This window comes from Callorhinus ursinus, unplaced genomic scaffold, assembly GCF_003265705.2.
Source record: "Callorhinus ursinus isolate GAN/ISIS: 27379988/994484 unplaced genomic scaffold, GSC_fseal_2.0 scaffold63, whole genome shotgun sequence".
NCBI classification, from domain to species: Eukaryota; Metazoa; Chordata; class Mammalia; order Carnivora; family Otariidae; genus Callorhinus; species Callorhinus ursinus.
This window is the reverse complement of record NW_027397125.1, coordinates 1,718,331-1,736,954: the sequence shown is the minus strand read 5'-3', so window position 1 is coordinate 1,736,954 and position 18,624 is coordinate 1,718,331. Positions and strand designations below refer to the sequence as shown.

The following is an 18,624-nucleotide window of genomic DNA, read 5'->3' as shown; positions in this document are numbered from 1 at the left end:
TGCCATTCAGTGGCTTAAGACCAAAATCTCTTGATTTCTGTGACTTTTGGTTTAAGTTTCTAATTCTTAGGAAGGAGAGAGACACACACACACATGATTGGTCCACTTCGGGTAAGATGTCTACCTCTATATCATTCAACATTGGTCAGGGTCACACAGCTGGGGGGTCTACACTGGGAGTCCATGTATATATGTTGAAACAGTTTCTCCAAAAAGGGAATAGTTATGAACTGCATGCAACTGTAACTGGGATTATGAATGCAAAGTGCCCAGAATATTCCTGACACAGAAGATATTCAGTAAGTGGCAGCCATCATGACTACTATTTCAATAATTTGTTAAATTCATATAGCTGTTAAGTTCTTATGAGAGGAGGCTAGGGATTTGCATGCATGACTTACATTCAGATCTCTGAAGTATTCATTGTAATCTAAGGCATAACCCACCACAAATAAGTCTGGAATCTCAAATCCAACATCTGAGTAGAGAGAGAGAGAGAGAAAAAAAAAGGAATAATGTAGATAACATGAGTAGAAAGCCACCATATGCTATTGTTGGCACTTAAACTGTGAGGACCTTTCATTTAAGCAGAAGCAAGTGGGAAAAATGATAAGCAATGCATAGGATGAACCCAGTAGGACCTGGACCACAGTGATTAGGCAGGGAGACGAGGGAGACAAGCAAACATACAAGGAAGAATGGCTGTACTCCTACCATACAGAGCTGAGAAAGGGCTCAATCAGCCTGGGGGAGAGCAAGAAATATGCATGAGTTAGTCATGTAGCCCTGCAGTTCCAAAGCAAGCAGTATCCAATGTTATAATGCCAAAGGAAATACTTGGGAAGCATAAAGTGCAGTTCAGACAGAAGTATTCCAATTCTGTACTACATGACTAGGTGCGCAGGCTGTCATCACTAGGAACCCATTCTCCCACTGCGCTCAGTGTCCTCAGCTGGATAAAGGGCTGGGAAGCCAAACCTGGGAGACCAGATGATGGGAAGTGGGATTGTTCAGTTTGAGGAACAGAACGCTAAGGGTTATTCTAACACTAGTCTTTGAATCCAGTAGACAGATGGCATTAATTAGCTCTCAATCTCTATTGCAGGAGGAATGGGAGTAAAAGGATTTAAATGCAGTGTGAGGTACTTAGGTTAAACGAAGGAAAAGTTTATTGAAAAGAAGATGATTTTTATGGAAAAGAATCTTTAAGGAACAGACAGTAGCGCTCCTTCTTCAGAAGTCTTGAAACAGAATAAATGTGCCTATGGTCCAATGGTTTTTCAAACTCTTTCCACTTTTTTTTGAATCTGTTTGTTTATTAGAGCATTGCAGAGGAGAGATGTGCTCATTTACTTTTATGAAACTGTTCTTTGGGATAGCCAATGGACTTACAGCATGGAGAGAAAGTTATCCCTCTGGTGACCACTCACCACCACTTTGATTCCTATGACCAAAGATGCTTTCACATGGAGTAGGCAACTGGTTCCTTCTTGCAGAAAGTGCCAGAGGAGAGGGACTTACTTTCTAGAGGATTGCATTATATGTCACTGATAGAGACCCCCTTTGGTCCCTCCACACTGTCCCTTGCTTTGAGAAAAATAATCAAAGAGGAGAAGCAAGAGCAGAAGAAAAGATGTCAGAGCATATAAAAGATGTCATGGAGCATATGGGAAAGAATCAGTTATGAGAAAGGAACCAAAAGTATCAAGCCTCAGAAGTCCAGGGAGAAGAAACAGAGATTCTGAACCAGCTAAAAGGATATTAGTAAATCCCAGAGAACCCGGGTTGTCACCACAGTAATGACTTCACAGTAACCAGAGCAATGCCTACAGTAGGCATGGCACCGGAGACTTGGCAAAGCCAGTTCAGAAGGTCAAACCTTCAGGACTGTTAGGGAGTGAAAGAAGGACACTGGATTGGTAGATCAGGGGGACAGTTAGGAATCAGAGTGACCTATGTCTAGCTGGAGAATGGGTGCATTTACTTGCTGATGTTACTTACAGATGTAGTGCAAGAGTAAGGCAGTGATCAGAACCAGATTGCCTGGGTTCAATACTGACTCTACACTTACAACAACGTGACCTTTGAAAACCATTGAACCTTGTTGTGTTCAATTTCCTCATCTGTAAAATGGGCATAACAAGAGCAACTACCTTGGATGAAGGTTGTAAGGATGAAATGTGTTAATCTCTGCGTCACTCTTAGAAAGGAGTGTAGGGCCCATCGTAACCTCTTACGAGTGTTACCTGCCATTATTTTATTCATGTTGTTGCTGTAAGTGACACAAATAATCTGTAATTAGTTGGCTATGTCTGAAGTGAATCTTTCAATTTCAGTTAAAATCTTATCTCTGTGGGATCTTCCATGATTTCCTTAGGAGATTTCTGTTTACTAACTTCGCCTAACCTTACTGCATCCAGATTATATTCCCCATGCCAGTAACTGGACGGGGACATGTTGTTGGGTCTATCTGCCCAGCACTGATGTTGTCTAGATTTAATACATGAAACTTGTTTTTAGAATAAAGAGTCACTTGCGAAATGTCATTGGCATATTACCCGTCCATAGTGTGCTTCCCTTGCTCTGATGTTTTTTCAGCTTGCTGATGAGAACTGTAGCCAAATGATCCCAGAGGCTTTAGAGCAAATGTAAGTTATAAAAATCAAGCTGAAGTCTGCCTATGTGAGTGAAAAAAAGTCGCCTCTAGTGTTAGAATAATAAATAATCAAGCTGCTTGTTTACTCTTCCTGGCATTGGAACTATTCATATTATGGGGAGGAGAGTAGCAAAGTGCCCTGGATGAGCCAAATCCTCCAGAACATAGGAAGTCAAGCACAAAGATTGGTCTCTGAAGATATCTGCTCGGCCAATTCTCTGTGTTACTGAACTTTTCTTCGGTCGGCATCGAGCATTGTCTGGTGACGGTTCCTGGAGACAGTATGAGAATCCCTCTAAGCCTTTACAGTGCCTTCCCGGGTCTGACCGACAGGGGCCGCGGCCAAGGCAGGGATCCTGCATGTCAGCCAGTCTGGTGGGGTCAAGTCTCCCTCCACCCCCTGAAACCCATTAGCTGAGATCTTTGGCTTTAAGGTGCTATGGAAAACCTAAACATAAAAATATCCAATGCACACGATAGAGTTTCCATGAACAACGCAAACTGGGAAATGAAAAACCGTCGTTGTAAAGGGTTCTATCCTTGTTGTAAAGGGTTCCATTGGCAAGGCTGGGGAGACCTCTGTGGGACTAGGAAATCTTTACAGCTTCTGCTTCACACGGAATGCCGGCAAATAGGAAACCAGAGATTCTTCAATGTGAAATGACACCACCAGCCAACCAACCAACCAACCAACCAAAACCAAAACCACTTACAGTCAGGTCTAAAGCCATCACTTCTAGGTGTTCTCTTCACCAACAAACTACCATTAAAAAAAAAAAAAAGTGTTTAGTGATCCAGATAAAACTGTGAATTGCAAATAGAACTGAACATCATTAAAATATGTATTCCCCCCACCTCCCCGGCATGTGGGGCACCATCCCGGGCCCCTAATTCACACTCCTGCTACCAAGGCACCACATCAGTGATTCTAGATAAAAGGAAGGGAGAGGGGCACTGGCACCAGGCTCCGCCAGCTGGAAACTACAAATGGAGGCACAGTAACGAGAAGCTCAGGCACCCGGCAAAGCATGTACTCTTCCTCTTCCTCTGTCTCAGACTAGCAATCAAATGGGCTATTTGTTCAGTGTGGTCAAGCCATAACACCCCGGGGCACAGGGTCACTGGTTTGGAATAGACTGCTCTCTTTGGGGAAAACATCCTGTGTTAGCATCCCTCCCGGGCTTATTTGGACACACAGAAGCAACAACAGTGACGTGAATGTCCTACTCACCTGGCTACCTTAATCATGTTGGGCTTGTATTTCTCTATGCTACTGAGCAGTGCTCGCATGGTCTTCCCGGTTCCAACAACATCCTTTGCAAAGAGGACAGACACATTCAACTGAGCGCATTTGGGCAGCATAATAGACTTTGCATCCAGACAGATGATTGTATGCCTTATTAATAATGCATCATAATTAGAATTGCCATCAGATGGAGTCAAAATAGGAAGCAGGGTTGGTTACATTTTTTAGACAGGTGCTTCTCTCGGAAACTGGGTTTAGGGGAATATATTGGTGAATATTTCCTCTTGGAATCCTTGAGCTGTGTTGAAAGCTAAGTTCGACCTTTGGAGAGCATGTGCGGATGCTCACTGAGTACATTGGGACTCATGCATGCACATTCAAGGACTAAATTTGGCCCTGAGGTTATGCAACACAATACGGAACGCATGAATTTTCATGGACATGGGATGTACATCTGAATGCACTGAATGGATAAACACCTCCCCCTTGCCCTCCCCACTCAATAGGGGATTCTACGGCTGGGAAGTGAGATGTGTCTGGACGGCAGCTGGTGACAGCCTGTGAATTCTGCGGGTGCAAGGTTGCAGTGAGCCTCGGCTCGTCTCTGCTGATGAGCTGCTGTACAATTAGAGGAGAATGGGCAGCAGAAATGTATTGTCCTTGGGACAGAAATCAGCTGTCAGGAGCTGATTATCAAAACAACAGGTCTGAATTTAGCCAGGGTTGGGCAATTCGTTTGGCTAGAGGGTCTACTTCCTGGGTTATGTCTGAGCCGGGAGGACTGCAGATACACATGGCACATACGGGCAACCGTGTAACAAAAGCTTGAAACAGCTCCCTTGAATTCTTGCCAGCTGATAAGATAGGCGTGCTCTCGAAGGAAAAGTGGCCATGTGCCGTATTAAGTCCACTGCTACCACAGGGCCTGTTCGCTCTCAAATTTTTTTAGCAGAAAAATTAAATTAAATTATAGCTTTCTCTTGGATTGCCATTTGAAAACTGATTGTATTTACGATTTGGTTGCTGAAGGTAGAATTGTTTGAAGTCCTTAGGGGTCATTAGCAAGAACACTGAATCAAGGGTGAAAAGAGTTCAAACCTTGCTTTTACTATTACATATATTTGGTTCTGTGGGGCTGGTTTCCTCTTCTGTAAAAAATGCCTGATTTGCAAATAGGTATAAGAACCAATTTAGACATGCGTGAAATTAGACATAAAAACGGATAAAGTACCACGAAACTATGATTGCAAAGCTTTTATTCTAAATTGTTTCAGGCCACTGATTCTAGTTAGCTCTTAGTAAATTTGGAGAGCCATGCGCACAGTGGAAATTCAATAAATCCTTGACCAATTTGATAATAAGTGCTATTTCAAAACTCACCATTAGATTCTTTCAACTTCCAAATATGGATAAAGAAAAGTCAGCTTACCTCAACAATGAGGACATTCTGAAATTAAAAAAAAAACAACAACAAAACACAACAGTTATTTAGAATACGATGCAAATCCGTTTTACAAGATAGACCCACGTTTTTGCTTACAGTTAGAAATTCCACCATTTGTTTAGCTGGTCCTTCCCCATCCATCTAACTCAAATGCTTGGAAGTAATGTAGGTATTCCAGATTCATGCTAACAGTCTCTCTGCAATTACTGGGTGCTACAATATTGGTATCTACATTCAGGTTAGCAGCAGGGTCACATCAGATCCTAGACCTGTCTGAAGAGCTATCCACAAGGTCAACCCAATGTCCCTAATTCTGGCAAGCACCCCATCCAGCTTACTTTGGCACACAAGTTTACTAAGAGTTTACCAGGAAAACGAGCCACATAAACTATGTTGTTAACGGAGACAGCACTCTGCAGAAGGATCCTGTATTCAACTGTGACAGTCCTGTATTCCTGCATAGCCACCAGTCACTGGGGATTCTGTATTTACTCTCGGATTTTCAACCCTGAGGAAGGGGTGGGCTAGAGAGAGCTCTGCGAAGTGCCTGGTTGATATTTTTAGAAGCATGGTTGGGTTCCTTGCTATGTGCTCTCGAGGCCTACCTCTCCTTCTCCCCTCAAAACACTGATTCTGTTTCATTTCAATTCCTGTTTGAGAGTTGTCCTCCTACTAGAATGTAAACTCCATGAGGACAGGGATCATGTTTGTCTTGCTTACTACTGTATTCTCAGTCCCTAGGATATATATACCTGCATATAGATGCTCAGCAATTATTTACTGAGTGGAGGATTAGTAACTGATGACACTGATTCATGAATTAAAACCAACCAATTAAATGGATTAGTTACATGTCAATACCCGTCCCACCACATTAAAATACGACTGTGTTAATATGACATTGAAATGAACTGAAGGGTGTGGCTATAATGTAATGTTGTCTTTCTTTAGATGACCCTTCATTTCTTCCTATGATTCATATGATACTTTAAGAATTCTATCAAGCCTTACACCTAAGAAAGCTTACTTATGTCTAATGCAAAAGAGATTTAAGTAATGAAAGTGTTAGTCAACCAACCAAATCCATATTTACTTTATGCGTCACATGCTTCTTAGGCAGAAATATCTTTCTGGAAGTATTTTTCTCTCTGGTATAGTCATTAAATAGTCATTTAGTCATTAAGTACATTTAATTTTTTTTTTAAGATTTTATTCATTCTTTCTTTGAGAGAGAGAGAGAGAGAGAGTGCGAGCGTGGGGAGGGGCAGAGGGAGAGGGCCAAGCAGACCCTCTGCTGAGCACAGAGCCCAGTGTGGGGCTTGATCCCAGATCCCTGAGATCATGACCTGAGCTAAAGTCAGATGCTTAACCAATTGAGCCACCCAGGCGCCCCCCCCACCCAGCCCCATTAAATACATTTTAAAAATCTTAGTTTTATTATTGAAATGTAAGCTTATCTTGTCCATTTTAAAGTAGGTCATGCCCACAGTATCCCCTACCCTAAGTATCACAGAGACAGAGGGGTGCCCTTGGTATTCTGAACACATTTGCTATGTTCTTAACCATTATCCCACAACAGTCAGTTAGGATACGCATTTTTAGTCTGACTGAGGCTTACCAACCATGCCTGTTAACCAACCCGAATACTTGGTTAATTTAATTCCCTAGCTCATAATCTTTTTTTTGTTTCAATCTTATAATGAAAAACTCTTTAAAACTCTGTTAGTCTGCATTCTTGCCTAATTAAATAAAGTACACTGAATATAATTAAATTTGTTTTTTAAAAGCTTAGAATCTTGCAAAACAAGAGTCATCTTTGAAAAGATTAATTTTAACTATAAGATACAATGGTGGTTGGGAAGCAGGGCTTGAATGTGTACTAATCCAGAGATATATTATCAAAATTACTTAAACACATTTTAAAATCAAGGAATGCATATACAGATTCAAAATCAAATAGAAAAGTCTAAAGATTTTCTAAATGTTGCTGTGTATCTAACTGTAAAGTATTTTAAAATGCGTATGTACTTTATATAAAGTTATCATGGCATTCTGTATTATGCATAGCCAAAATATTATCACAACTAACAAAAATGACAATAATCCATTTTATTTTACGTTTTTCATTTTTTCTGGTTTTATTGAGGTATAATTGACATACACTGTATAAGTTTAAGGTGTACTGCATAACGGCTTGATTTATATATATTATAAAATGATTACCTCAATAAATTTAGTTAACATCCATCATCTCGTACAGCTACAGAAAAAGAAGAAAGCAAAAAAAGACCATTTTTTCCTTATAATGAGAACTCTTAGGATTTACTCTCTTAACAACCTTCGTATATATCACACAACAGTGGCGGCTATGGTCATTGTACATTTCATCCCCAGTACTTATTTATCGTATAACTGAAAGTTTGAACCTTCTGATCACCTTCCTCTGATTTCCCTGTCCCCCATCTCCTGCTTCAGGTAACCACAAATGTGATCTCTTTTTCTATGAGTCTGGTTTTTGTGTTGTTTTGTTTTATATTCTACACGCAAGTAAGATCATACAGTATTTGTCTTTCTGTCTGACTTACTTCACTTAGTATAATGCTCTCAAGGTCCATCCACGTTGTTGCAAATGGCAGGATTTCCTAGTTTCTTATGGTTGAATAATATTCCATCGTGTGTGTGTGTGTGTGTGTGTGCGCGTGTATCACAACTTCTTTATCTGGCAATAATTTCTTAATATCATATATAAAACCTAGGACATACTTAGATTGCCCTAGTGGTCTTTAAAATGGCCTCTGTAGCTGGTCTGTCTAATTGAAGCCCATGCATTGGGTCCATAATCCCCTTTTAATTTGAAATAGTCTCTTTTACTCTACTTACATTTCTCAATTTAATAATTTTAGACATCACCTATTTACTATGTTATATAATGATAAGAATTTTGTTGTTTTACACTATCTCACTTCTTTTTCCACCCCCCAGGGTAGATACTTGGTTGTATCTATGACTGTATCTTCTTGTACTGGTCACGTTTTTTCCCACTACAGAGTCAAATAATATACTATAATTATGTTCCCTTTTAGTTTGTTTCTTTCCTTGAAGCTCCTAATCGTTTTCCCTGCCATCTTTCAGTGCCTTAGACTGCAATAACCCTCTTGTTCTTTATGCTCCTTTCTTTCTCTTTTTCTCTTTCTTTTTTTCTCTCTTTATCTTTTTCTCACTCACTCTTTCTTTCTTTCTTGGAAGGATTGTTATGAAGAAAACATTGGTTAATTATGGTTTAACTATATTTCTTAAGGGATTTTGGAGGATTAAGGAGGCTAAGCGGGTTGATAACATCTGTAACAGCACAAAGAAATTTCTGAGTTGTGTATGGTATGTAGTGCGTTCATAAATGATGGGCAAGGGAATACTGATATAAAAAACCCATCTGCTACTGAAAGGGAGCTCCGCAGAAATCTAGAGTTCTTCAGTGAGTTAGAGCAGTCCCTACAGATATTTCTTTTCCTTTACAGAACATCACACGATTTTCAAATTTTTTCCTAAATAATGTGTGGGTTTACTGTCCAGATTGTTAGCAGCCTACCTCCAAAAAAGCAATGCCTTTAGTACCTTTAGAAATTGCCATACAAAAGACATAGCCCGAGAGTACAGAGAAAGTAACTAACCCAACTTTGGACGCATTTTCACTACTGTCTAACTAATCTCTTTACATTTTAATATACCAGGATTAGCTTCACAAGCTAAGGGACAAAGACAAATTCATCTTTATATGATCAGCATATAACATGGAGACCGGTTTGTAGTAGGTGCTCAAGCAATGCCTTTGGAACAAATCAACAATTTTGACCTCATTTTTTTCTCTAGTTTGTTATACTTTTGACACATCCCCTCCATTTTGTTTTCCTCAACGATGTACAATTCCCCATTCACTGAGCTATAGTTCAGGTCTACTGCTTTTAATTTTGCAGCAAGAAATCTTCCAAAATACATCCCCCTCCTTTTCTTATTTTTTTGAGTGGGCAACCTTAGAAATTTTTTCAGGACGTGCTGTGCCTCCTAAATGCTTCCAATCTGATAACTCCCATCACTGAATCTGAGATGTCTGCCAGTTACTGTCTTAGTCATCTCATCACACCTAGCTCATTTCCTCCCGGAAAGTAAGTAAAATTTGCAACCTGGGGGCCATAGGCAAAAATTCTATGGGGAGTCTCCGGAGTGTGTCATTTCGTTGCTATAGTACAATCCTGATGGAAGCTAACAACCTCAAGTTTCTTGAAGAAAAAGAAAGGAAAGAAGAAAAAGAAGAAAAGAAAGAAGGAGTTATACAAATCTAAATGATTTTCATAAATAGGTTATTCCCCCTTTCAGTCTTTTAAAATGCAGAATGAGTAGCATGCCACAGTCTAATCAGCAGCAGTATAGTTTTGGGGCTATGGTCACGCCAAGCAGAGGGTTGGCAGTAATGATGATGGGCTCATTGTGGGTGCTGAGCATGGGTAGGAGTGTGAATATGAGCCCCACAGAGAAAGGAATGTAGTTCAGCATTTCACTTTATGTGATAATTCACAAAATTGCCAGAATCATCAGTCGGTGGGCATTTCCATTATTGTTCTCAGCCTAGTCAGATGCAATAAAAAGGGATGATTTAAATAGTTAAGGCAGCCAAGGAGGAAATTTGGCTGGTTCTGACGCTTCATTCTGGCATTTGATTAGAAACTTATTTGGTGGGGGAAGGTGGCACGTCTCCTGAAATCTTGCATTTAACCTGCACATCTGTGTTTTCCCATTGCCAGATTTGGGTCTGTTTCCATGCATTTAGTTTTATTCCATCCCTTTCAGAGATTTCCCTTGAACATGAATAAAATCTTCTTGCTTTAATGGATACACACATTTTATGAAGTGCCAGGATTAAATCAACTTTGAAACAGCTTGAACACACCGAGGAAAATGCTTTTAAATATTGTGAGCCGATGAGGCCATTTAACTTAATCATTGAGGTTTCCCTTTATTCCACAGCCATGACCTATTTAGAACCATGACTCAGCCAGCTTCCCTTATGAGCTTCCTTCTCTTTGCTTTAAAAAAAAAAAAGAAAGAAAGAAAGAAAGAAGGCAGGAGAGAAAGAGAGAAAGAAGAAAAGAAGGAAAGAAAGGTTAAAAAAAGAAGCCATGAAAGAGACAGGTCCATGGGGGCTATAGTCTCTTTTCTGGATATTTTAACCCACACATCTTTAGAGAGCTTAAGAAGTTATGTACTACAGTTATGGGGCTTATAATGTGTGGACAGTTATATAGGTGAGCTGTCCCCATGTTTTTAGAAGTTCTTTTATAAACAAATTTGATTTAAAAAAATCTTTTCAGGGGGCCTGAGTGGCTCAGTCAGTTAAGCATCCGACTCTTGATTTCAGCTCAGGTCATGACCTCAGGGTCATGAGATCAAGCCCTCCATCGGGCTCCGCACTGGATGTGCTCAGCCGGGAGTCTGCTTGAGATTCTCTCCCTCTGCCCCTTTTCTCCCCCACCCTCACCCCACTCACACACTCTTTCTCTCAAATAAAGAAATAAATCCTAAAAAAAATTTTTTTTTAAATCTTCTCTAACCCTCCCTCCTTCATTTCATCATTTAGCTCCGCTGCCCCCCCTTTGGTCAGCGCGGTGCCTTCCGCAACACTCCTACTTGGCTCCCGTGGTTCCAGTGCCCGTGCGTGCTCCCCCCACGTGGCCTCCTGACCGGTTCCTCTGCCTGGAGTCTCTTTCTCATCCTCGACCCTCCTATCAAGTTCATTTTCCCAAAACACGGCTTCTTGATGTCACTTCTGCTCAAAAACTTTTGCAACTCCTCTTTGCTTTTCTGAGCAAGTTAAACTCTTTATTGAGACTCTCAATACATTCTACAAACCAAACCCAATTTACATTTTCCCTGTTTCAAAGTATTGTTTCTCTATTTTGAGCTGACTTCTTTCAGTCACACGGGTCTGCTCTTATCCCCTGGCTCTCCTATTTCCCACCTTCATCCCTCATTTCATGATGTTCTTCCTCCCTTTTCTGGGTTATTCCCAGGCTTTCTGGTCCCAAGTAAAACCTCAGCCTCCTCTTGTGAAGACAGTCACAGTCCCAAGGAATCATTCCTTCTTTGGATTTCTTTAAGGGCAAGGGACTTTTCTTGGGATCATCAAAAATAGTTCCCACTAATTGTTGGATGCCTTTTCAAATTTTGTTTGCTTGTTTGTTTGTTTCCCCAGCTGGTGTACATTCTGCGTGATGGAAAGGTTCTGGAGGTCCTCTGAAACTTATTTTTAAAGTTCTCTCAAACTCTTAATGCATAGCCTTTCTCTGAAAGGCTGAAGGATGGGTGAACACATCAAGCCATATGAGTGCCTTCATCTGTTTAAGGAAAAGGAAATTCCAAAAGTTAAGTGACACCGTTTTCACTCGTCCACCTTCAGGTGTGCAGCATTCACCAACCCAGTCCCCGCTTTGACTCTCTTGTGACACCAAAGCCCTCCTGCTTCTCAAAGTCAATGTGCCCTCATTTGACACCTTTCTCATTCGCCTTAAACCCAACCTGCTGGCTGATGTGTCCTTTGGTCTGGCTAGATGGACTTCTATGTACCTTTCCCTCCGTCATGTCCGCCCTTTCCCACACTTCACTGAAAACACCTTTCTGGTTTCTTTCTAAGAGAAAGAAGAACATGCATTCACTCAGTCACCAAATATTTTTTCCAACCTGTCAGCTAGGCACCGTGCACGATGCAGGAGATAGGATGGTGAATAAGATAGGCAGGGTCCCTGCCCACCTTACACTGACATTCTGGTTGGGGAAATAGACAAATACAAAAATTAGCCTCAAAGTAAACACGGCAAACTGTGGAAAGGGCTTGACTTGAAACAGGGTACTGATACAGAGATGAATGGGGATGGTGGGGAGCATGCAGGAGAAGAGTGCATGCCCATTTTAGACAGAGAGTCAGGGAAGACCTCCCTAACACAGGAGGCTGAGACCTGAAGGATAGGAGGAAAATGGATTCCAGGTTGGAGGCCACAGCTTGTCCAGAGCTTAACCAGTGTGGTGATAGCACTGTGAGGGGTGAGTGGTGTATGATGATGGTGGGAGGGAAGCAGGGCCAGATCACATAGGTCTTACAGGCTGTGAGAAGGAGGTTGGATTATAATCTCAGAACACTGGAAGTAGGGTTCCAGGATAAAATACGGAACACCCAGTTACATTTGAATTTCAGATGAATAACAAATGATTTTTGAGCTTAAGTATGTTCCAATTATTGCATGTGACACGCTTATACTAAAAATGCATTCATTGTTTATTTGAAATTCAAATTCAACTTGGCATCCTGTTCTCCATTTTTTGTTTTTTTTTTTGTTTTTTGTTTTTTTTGCTAAGTCTGACAACCCTAATTGAGAGGCCGCTGAAAGGTTTTCAGTAGGCAAGTGAGGCAATCCAATTTGTATTTTAAGAAGATCCCTTTGGCTGTTGTTTTTTGGAGAATGGTTTGGAGGATAGCAAGAGTTAAATAAAGGCAGAAGTTCAAGGAGACTAGTTAGGTTACATAGCATCCCAGAGAAGGGATAGTAGTGGTCTGGCCCTAGAAGACCAGTGCTTCTCAAACTTCCACGTGCATAGGAACCATCTAGAGATCTTGTTAAAAGGAAGGCTTAATTCAGAAGATTTTCTGTGGGATCTGAGATACTGCATTTCTGATTAGTTTGCAGGCGGTGCTGACCTTGCTGGTTCCTCGATCAAAGGTCATCAAACTATGGCCCATCGGCCATTTTTATAAATAAAGTTTTATTGAAACACAGCCATGTCCATTTGTTTCCATTTTATCTATGGCTGTTTGCTGGTTTCGTGCTATGATAGCAGAATTAAGTAGTTGCAACAGAGACTGTATAGCCCTCAAAATCTAAAGACCGGTGCCCAGCCCTTCCCTAAGAAGTTCACTGACCCCTACCATAGACCACATTTTGCTACTGTAAAGGTCTCGATTCAGGTGATTACCGTGAAGATGGAGAGAAGTGGGCAGATTTAAGACACATTTGAGAGCCCTGAGTGTGGTCTACCCTGGTTCATTAAGCACTCCTCTCTGATGGGAGCCCAGGTACCCTGAACTACATAAAGATGCATAATCTCTAAACCTAAGCTGTTGTGACAGTTGAGAACCTGGCTAATCAATATTGATTCATCTTAGAAATATTTACCCCCTGCGTTCTAAGCTCAAGGGGTTCTACTCAGCACACATTTAAGCATATATAGAAATCCACTGAAGGACACACATAAATGCGAGTGTAAAGATACTATGGCATAGCACCTGGAAGAATCATTTGTCTTGTAAGCAAAAAATTGAAGCTGACTCCTGCTTGTACTTACTGCCGGTTGATTTTCTAACTCTCCCACCTGAACTTCCATGATCTCTATTTTCTCATGGCAGGAGGGTGTCTTTGTAGTAAATCTGGGAAGGGATACCGAGGCATAGTACGATCACCCCTCCTATCACACTCCATCCTTTAGTATGAAGCTAGCCTTTCCCCACCCTCCTCTCTTATCTCTTAAGGGAAGGGAATATCCGATGCTCACGTAAGAGGGAGATCACTTTAAAATGAAACAGAAGATGATTTTAGAAAGCAGGAGAGAAAAACCAATTTTATGTACAACTTTTTTCTTGGCATTCATTTAGAATTCCTAGAATTCCCGCTTTGACAGACCCCCCCCCATAATAGCCCATGGCAAGAGGCTTGTGTAATACCACACAAGGTATGGTATTTCTTTTGTGCCATACACCTGTAAGGCAATGTCCTCCAACAAAGTCCCCAAATGACTTATCGTTTAAAGGCCACTCCAGGGTTGTTAAGAGTTGTGAATTTCTGGAAATGGTTTTGAGTATTTTAGTTTTCTAGGATGTTGCTTTTATTTCCATTATTTTTTTTAAAGTAGGCTCCACGCCCAGTGTGGCGCCCAACGGGGGACTTGAACTCACAACCTCGAGATTAAGACCTGAGCGGAGATCAAAAGTCTGACGCTCAATGGAGTGAGCCCCCCAGGCACCCCAAGGATGTTATTTCATGCACTGACATGGTAACATCAAATGGTGGCCTAATGATGCATTAACATTAGCCAGTTAATTCCAATTTCTGTGGAACATAATTGACGTCTAGATCACAATGTCACATGTAGATGGCTACCAGGCTTTCTAAAGAGTAGAGGGAAGGAAGCTGGTTTGTCTAGTTAGAGCCCGTGTGGCTCTGTCATGTTCCTAATATTATTATACATATTTCTGTTAAATGTGCCTGCTATTCCTTTTCCCCATCCGGACATTGTGTAACAATAACAACCACAAATATGAGAGATTAAACTTGTGGAGGAGGCTGATCCATTTGACTTGGAAGGCTGAACTTGTTCAAGGATAGTTGAGTCCAAGAGGACCCGGGCTGTTGCTTGCATTCACAGCAAAACTTGAATCTCAGGCCACATTTCCACAAGGGCCAGGTGCATTAGGCGAGAATTCTTCCTTCCAGTGGATGTATTTATGTCAGAATCCAAACAAATTTTCACTTAATTATTAAGCATTGGCAGGTTTGGAACGCCGAGTTGAAAGTGGAGGTGTTCGCCCCATGATCTAATGGATTACATTCTTTTGCATGGGAGAGAAAAAGGCATAAGGCTGAAAAATGTGCTCTCGAGATTTTAATCCCTTCCTTAAATTTTAGATATTTCAACAAACCTGTTTAAATGTCTTACTGCAATGCCTAGGTGCTGAGGCATAGATGAGAGACAAAAAAGAGACAAATAAAGGAAAAAAGCTTCCTTTTCTGGAGGAACTGCAAGAGGAGAAAAGGAAGAAAACGAGTGCCAAGGGATTTTGTAATACGGGGTTGTCTGAAAGGAGATTGGAAGGAAGGTTGGAGACGAAAGATCTGGTCGGCCTCACGTCCTGGAAGCCTTATGAAAGGAGTGTTTTATAAGGAAGAAATCATTAAAAGGATTCACACATCCATTTGCATGAATTAGCCAGCCCGGGAGAGTGTCTGAAATGCATTTCGAGAGCTGACCTGAAATGAAGGTCACTGATTTCCCCATGACATCAGTGCAGCCCGAGCGGAGTTACATTAACAAACCTTTCCAGCCAGTGTTGAAAGATCATTGCCTCCAATTATCTGCATCTCGCCCATGGACTGGTCGTTCTAAAAAAAGTGAAGATAATATTTCACTGTACAGGAAAACCTTTGCAGCACATTTTCCCCGTCTACCCAGCTCGTGGCTCGATTGCGCCTGACAAATGCGGCACAAATAGCTGGTACAGATTCCTGGTTGCCCCTGGTTACCGGGAGCCACTGGCCTGCTACTGTGCAGGAGACAAAGCATTCTGATGGCTCCAGGAGGGGAGAGACTCTGCAGAGAGGGGATGATAAAAGGAGTGGAGAGAAAACTAACAGACCTAATTTTGGAACACAGAAATGATGGGAGGTGCCGGAGCCTATCTTGAGGCAGATGGAATGAGGGAAGGCGGTCATACTCCCGGACCTCCCTGGGCGGATGGGGCTACGGGAGGGGCCCCCAGAAGTGGGCCATGCATTTGTCTGCTAGGCCACCAAGCCCCAGTCCGCTGCCCCAGTGGGGGGCAATCAGATGGTGGTTCCCAAAGAAATTAGGGACCTCCTCTATTCCTACCAACACAGGTCCAACCCCTCATCTGATGTTGAGGGCAATTCTAACAGTTCACACAGATCAAGAACTATTATTGCACTTAGACCTTCAGCGGTGAATGAAGAAGCCTCAGGAACTTTCTGCAGGCCCAGGAATATGTTTAAGAGACTTCTCACACCAATTCCATTAGAAGTCATGAGTGTTCACTTCCATGATGGTTATATATCATACATCATCCTGTCCTAATTAAACCACACACACACACACACACACACACACACACTAAACCAAATATGGATTGTTACATAGTGCTTATCACAACAAAGTAACATGGAGGCAGAACAGGAAACAGAGAGCAGGCAACTTGTTTTCTGGCCTCACTGGGGAGACACAGCAAAGGGACTGATGCAGATACCTTACAGAGTGTGGCTTCATGACCAAGCCAGACCTTTCCAGCAATAACCTGAAGGAGAAGGTGATGGTGCAGGCACTTCGTGCAGGATGTGCTGCTGAACCAGGAAACATTTTAGGTCACCACTGTGGCTTTTTTAGCTCAGGGCTTTCCTCTCTTATTCTGGCAAAAAGGCTCTGCCTCTTTCCTGGGAGCGTGGGGCGGGAGCGGGTGTGGTTCATTCCCTAAGGGTCAGGTGGAGCCAGGCCTTACCTAGGTAAACCTAGGTAGCTAGGTGAAATGTAGTTTCAGCTACACCTGAAACTACATTTGGCCTTCGACCTTCCAGCTACTGAAGCCAATTCATTCCCTTATGAATGTTCTTGGGTTGGGTTGAATTGGATTCTGTCACTTGAAACTGAGTCTCTATCTAGGCATGGAGCTACTTTGTCATAGAACTAGTTATCTGGGAAGTCAGAAAGCAACCAAATAACCAATACAACAGTTTCACCAGTGAAGCAGCTTTTGTCTTTTTACCTTACTGCTCAAGAGGGGGAAGATGATGACCTTAAAATGTTTTCACTTCCACTTGGTAAAGCATTCATTCTTTACAGCAATGGAGTAGAGAGGATGCCCCACCAAGTAGATAAGTCCAGTAATTTTCTTCTTATGGGAACTGATCTCAAAAGGAGAAAGTCAAAGAACATTCAGAATTCACAGATCTCTTGCTGTTTTTGAACGGGCATTTATAACCATATATTCACAAGCAGTCATGCAGTATGTTAGGAACTTGTCAAAAATGTCAAAGAGGAAGATTTTCTTATCACTTGTAGAGGTGCTGAGATATAGGAGTTAACATAGGGGGAATGTCTGCATATTAGACTCAAATGTGTTGTTAATAGCAGCAGGAAAAATAAAATTTCAATACCTCCAAAGGATGGAGGTATGCAGAATTGGATGTAACCACTAAGCCACAAAGTTCAACATAACAAACAAGATTTACCCGCTGCCAATCAGAGTAAACTTCATAATAATTCTACTGTCATCTTCATTCTATTGATTAAAAACAAAAAACACAATATATCAGAAAGCCAAATAATGTGCTATAAGTTTCGCCTTCAGTGTGTTGCCAAGCAAGTCTTAGTTCAGAAGACCTTACTTAGAGTCCAAGTTTATAACATGTTTTTTATTATTAGATTTGTCATTAACTCATCTGGAACTTCTATCTTCCAAGTGTCTGTATAGTCAATTGTCCCAATATCATTTACTGAATTGTTGGGGTTTTTTCCCCTACTGGTTGGAAATGTCGTTTTTGTCATATCTTTCATTCTCATATGTGAGGGTCAGTTTCTATACTCTTCTGTTTCATTAGCCTAAATGTCCATTTTAGCATCCAAACCATACTGTTAAATTATTATAGCTTTTTAGTGTGTTTTAGTATCTGGTAGTGTAAGTCCCATTTTTGTGTTCTTTTTTTTAAAAAATTGTCTCGGCTATTTTTGTACATTTATTTGCCTATTTGCTGGGCTGTTATGAAGATCAAATGAATTAATATATACTGATCATTTAAAACAGAGCCTGCCACATCGTAAGTACTCAGTAAATGCTGGATATGATTCATTTCCTTCCCTCCCTCTCTCCCTTCCCTACTTCCTTCTTCCTTCCTTCCTTCCTTCCTTCCACCCTTCCTTCCTTCCTTCCGCCCTTCCTTCCTTCCTTCCGCCCTTCCTTCCTTCCTAGGAAATGGTCACTCCTCAGACCTCTTTGGTACACTGCAGTCTGGAGCTCCCCTGGTTTAATGACTCCAGCAAAGAAGACTTTCCTGTCTTGCTGGGTTGGAGGAGGGAACTTATAGGATCATCTTCTCCATTCATACCCTCCCCATCCCCTTGCTGCTTTTAGCACATTCCTCCATCACTCCATCTTCTAAGAACCTAGTGACTAACTTGTGAGCCTTGCAGGAGTTCTGTGGCACAAATGCTGTACTTCTCATCAGCAATTCCCTCCATAGGCATTTAGAATTTCACTTTCTCTATTCGGCCGAGTCAGTGCCCTCCCTTAAACAGTTTTGCCTCCTAAAAACCACTGCCATCTCTTGCCCACTGAGGTTTTCTCCCCTTCTCTTTGTCCTTGCATATATATACTTCCGTTTCTTTCTTTACTGGCATTTTGATGGGGTTTCAGAAGGGAATAGAGCTAATTGTATGCATTCAATCCGCTGTGTTTAA

General features: G+C 41.5%; 1 protein-coding gene across 3 annotated transcripts in view; it reads right to left on the bottom strand.

Annotated features, from left to right (window-relative positions):
• Positions 1–18,624, bottom strand: part of PRTFDC1 (phosphoribosyl transferase domain containing 1) — a 91,201-nt gene that overhangs the window by 1,846 nt on the left and 70,731 nt on the right. For 2 of the 3 annotated variants that reach the window (XM_073885565.1, XM_025891888.2), the window contains exons 4-8: positions 15,477–15,542; positions 5,332–5,349; positions 3,888–3,970; positions 3,370–3,416; positions 402–478 (exon numbers count right to left, since the gene is read on the bottom strand). In XM_073885565.1, the coding sequence (XP_073741666.1) occupies positions 402–478; positions 3,370–3,416; positions 3,888–3,970; positions 5,332–5,349; positions 15,477–15,542 (291 nt within the window). The remainder of the gene's footprint in view (positions 1–401; positions 479–3,369; positions 3,417–3,887; positions 3,971–5,331; positions 5,350–15,476; positions 15,543–18,624) is intronic. The other variant, XM_073885564.1, reaches the window with a different exon arrangement.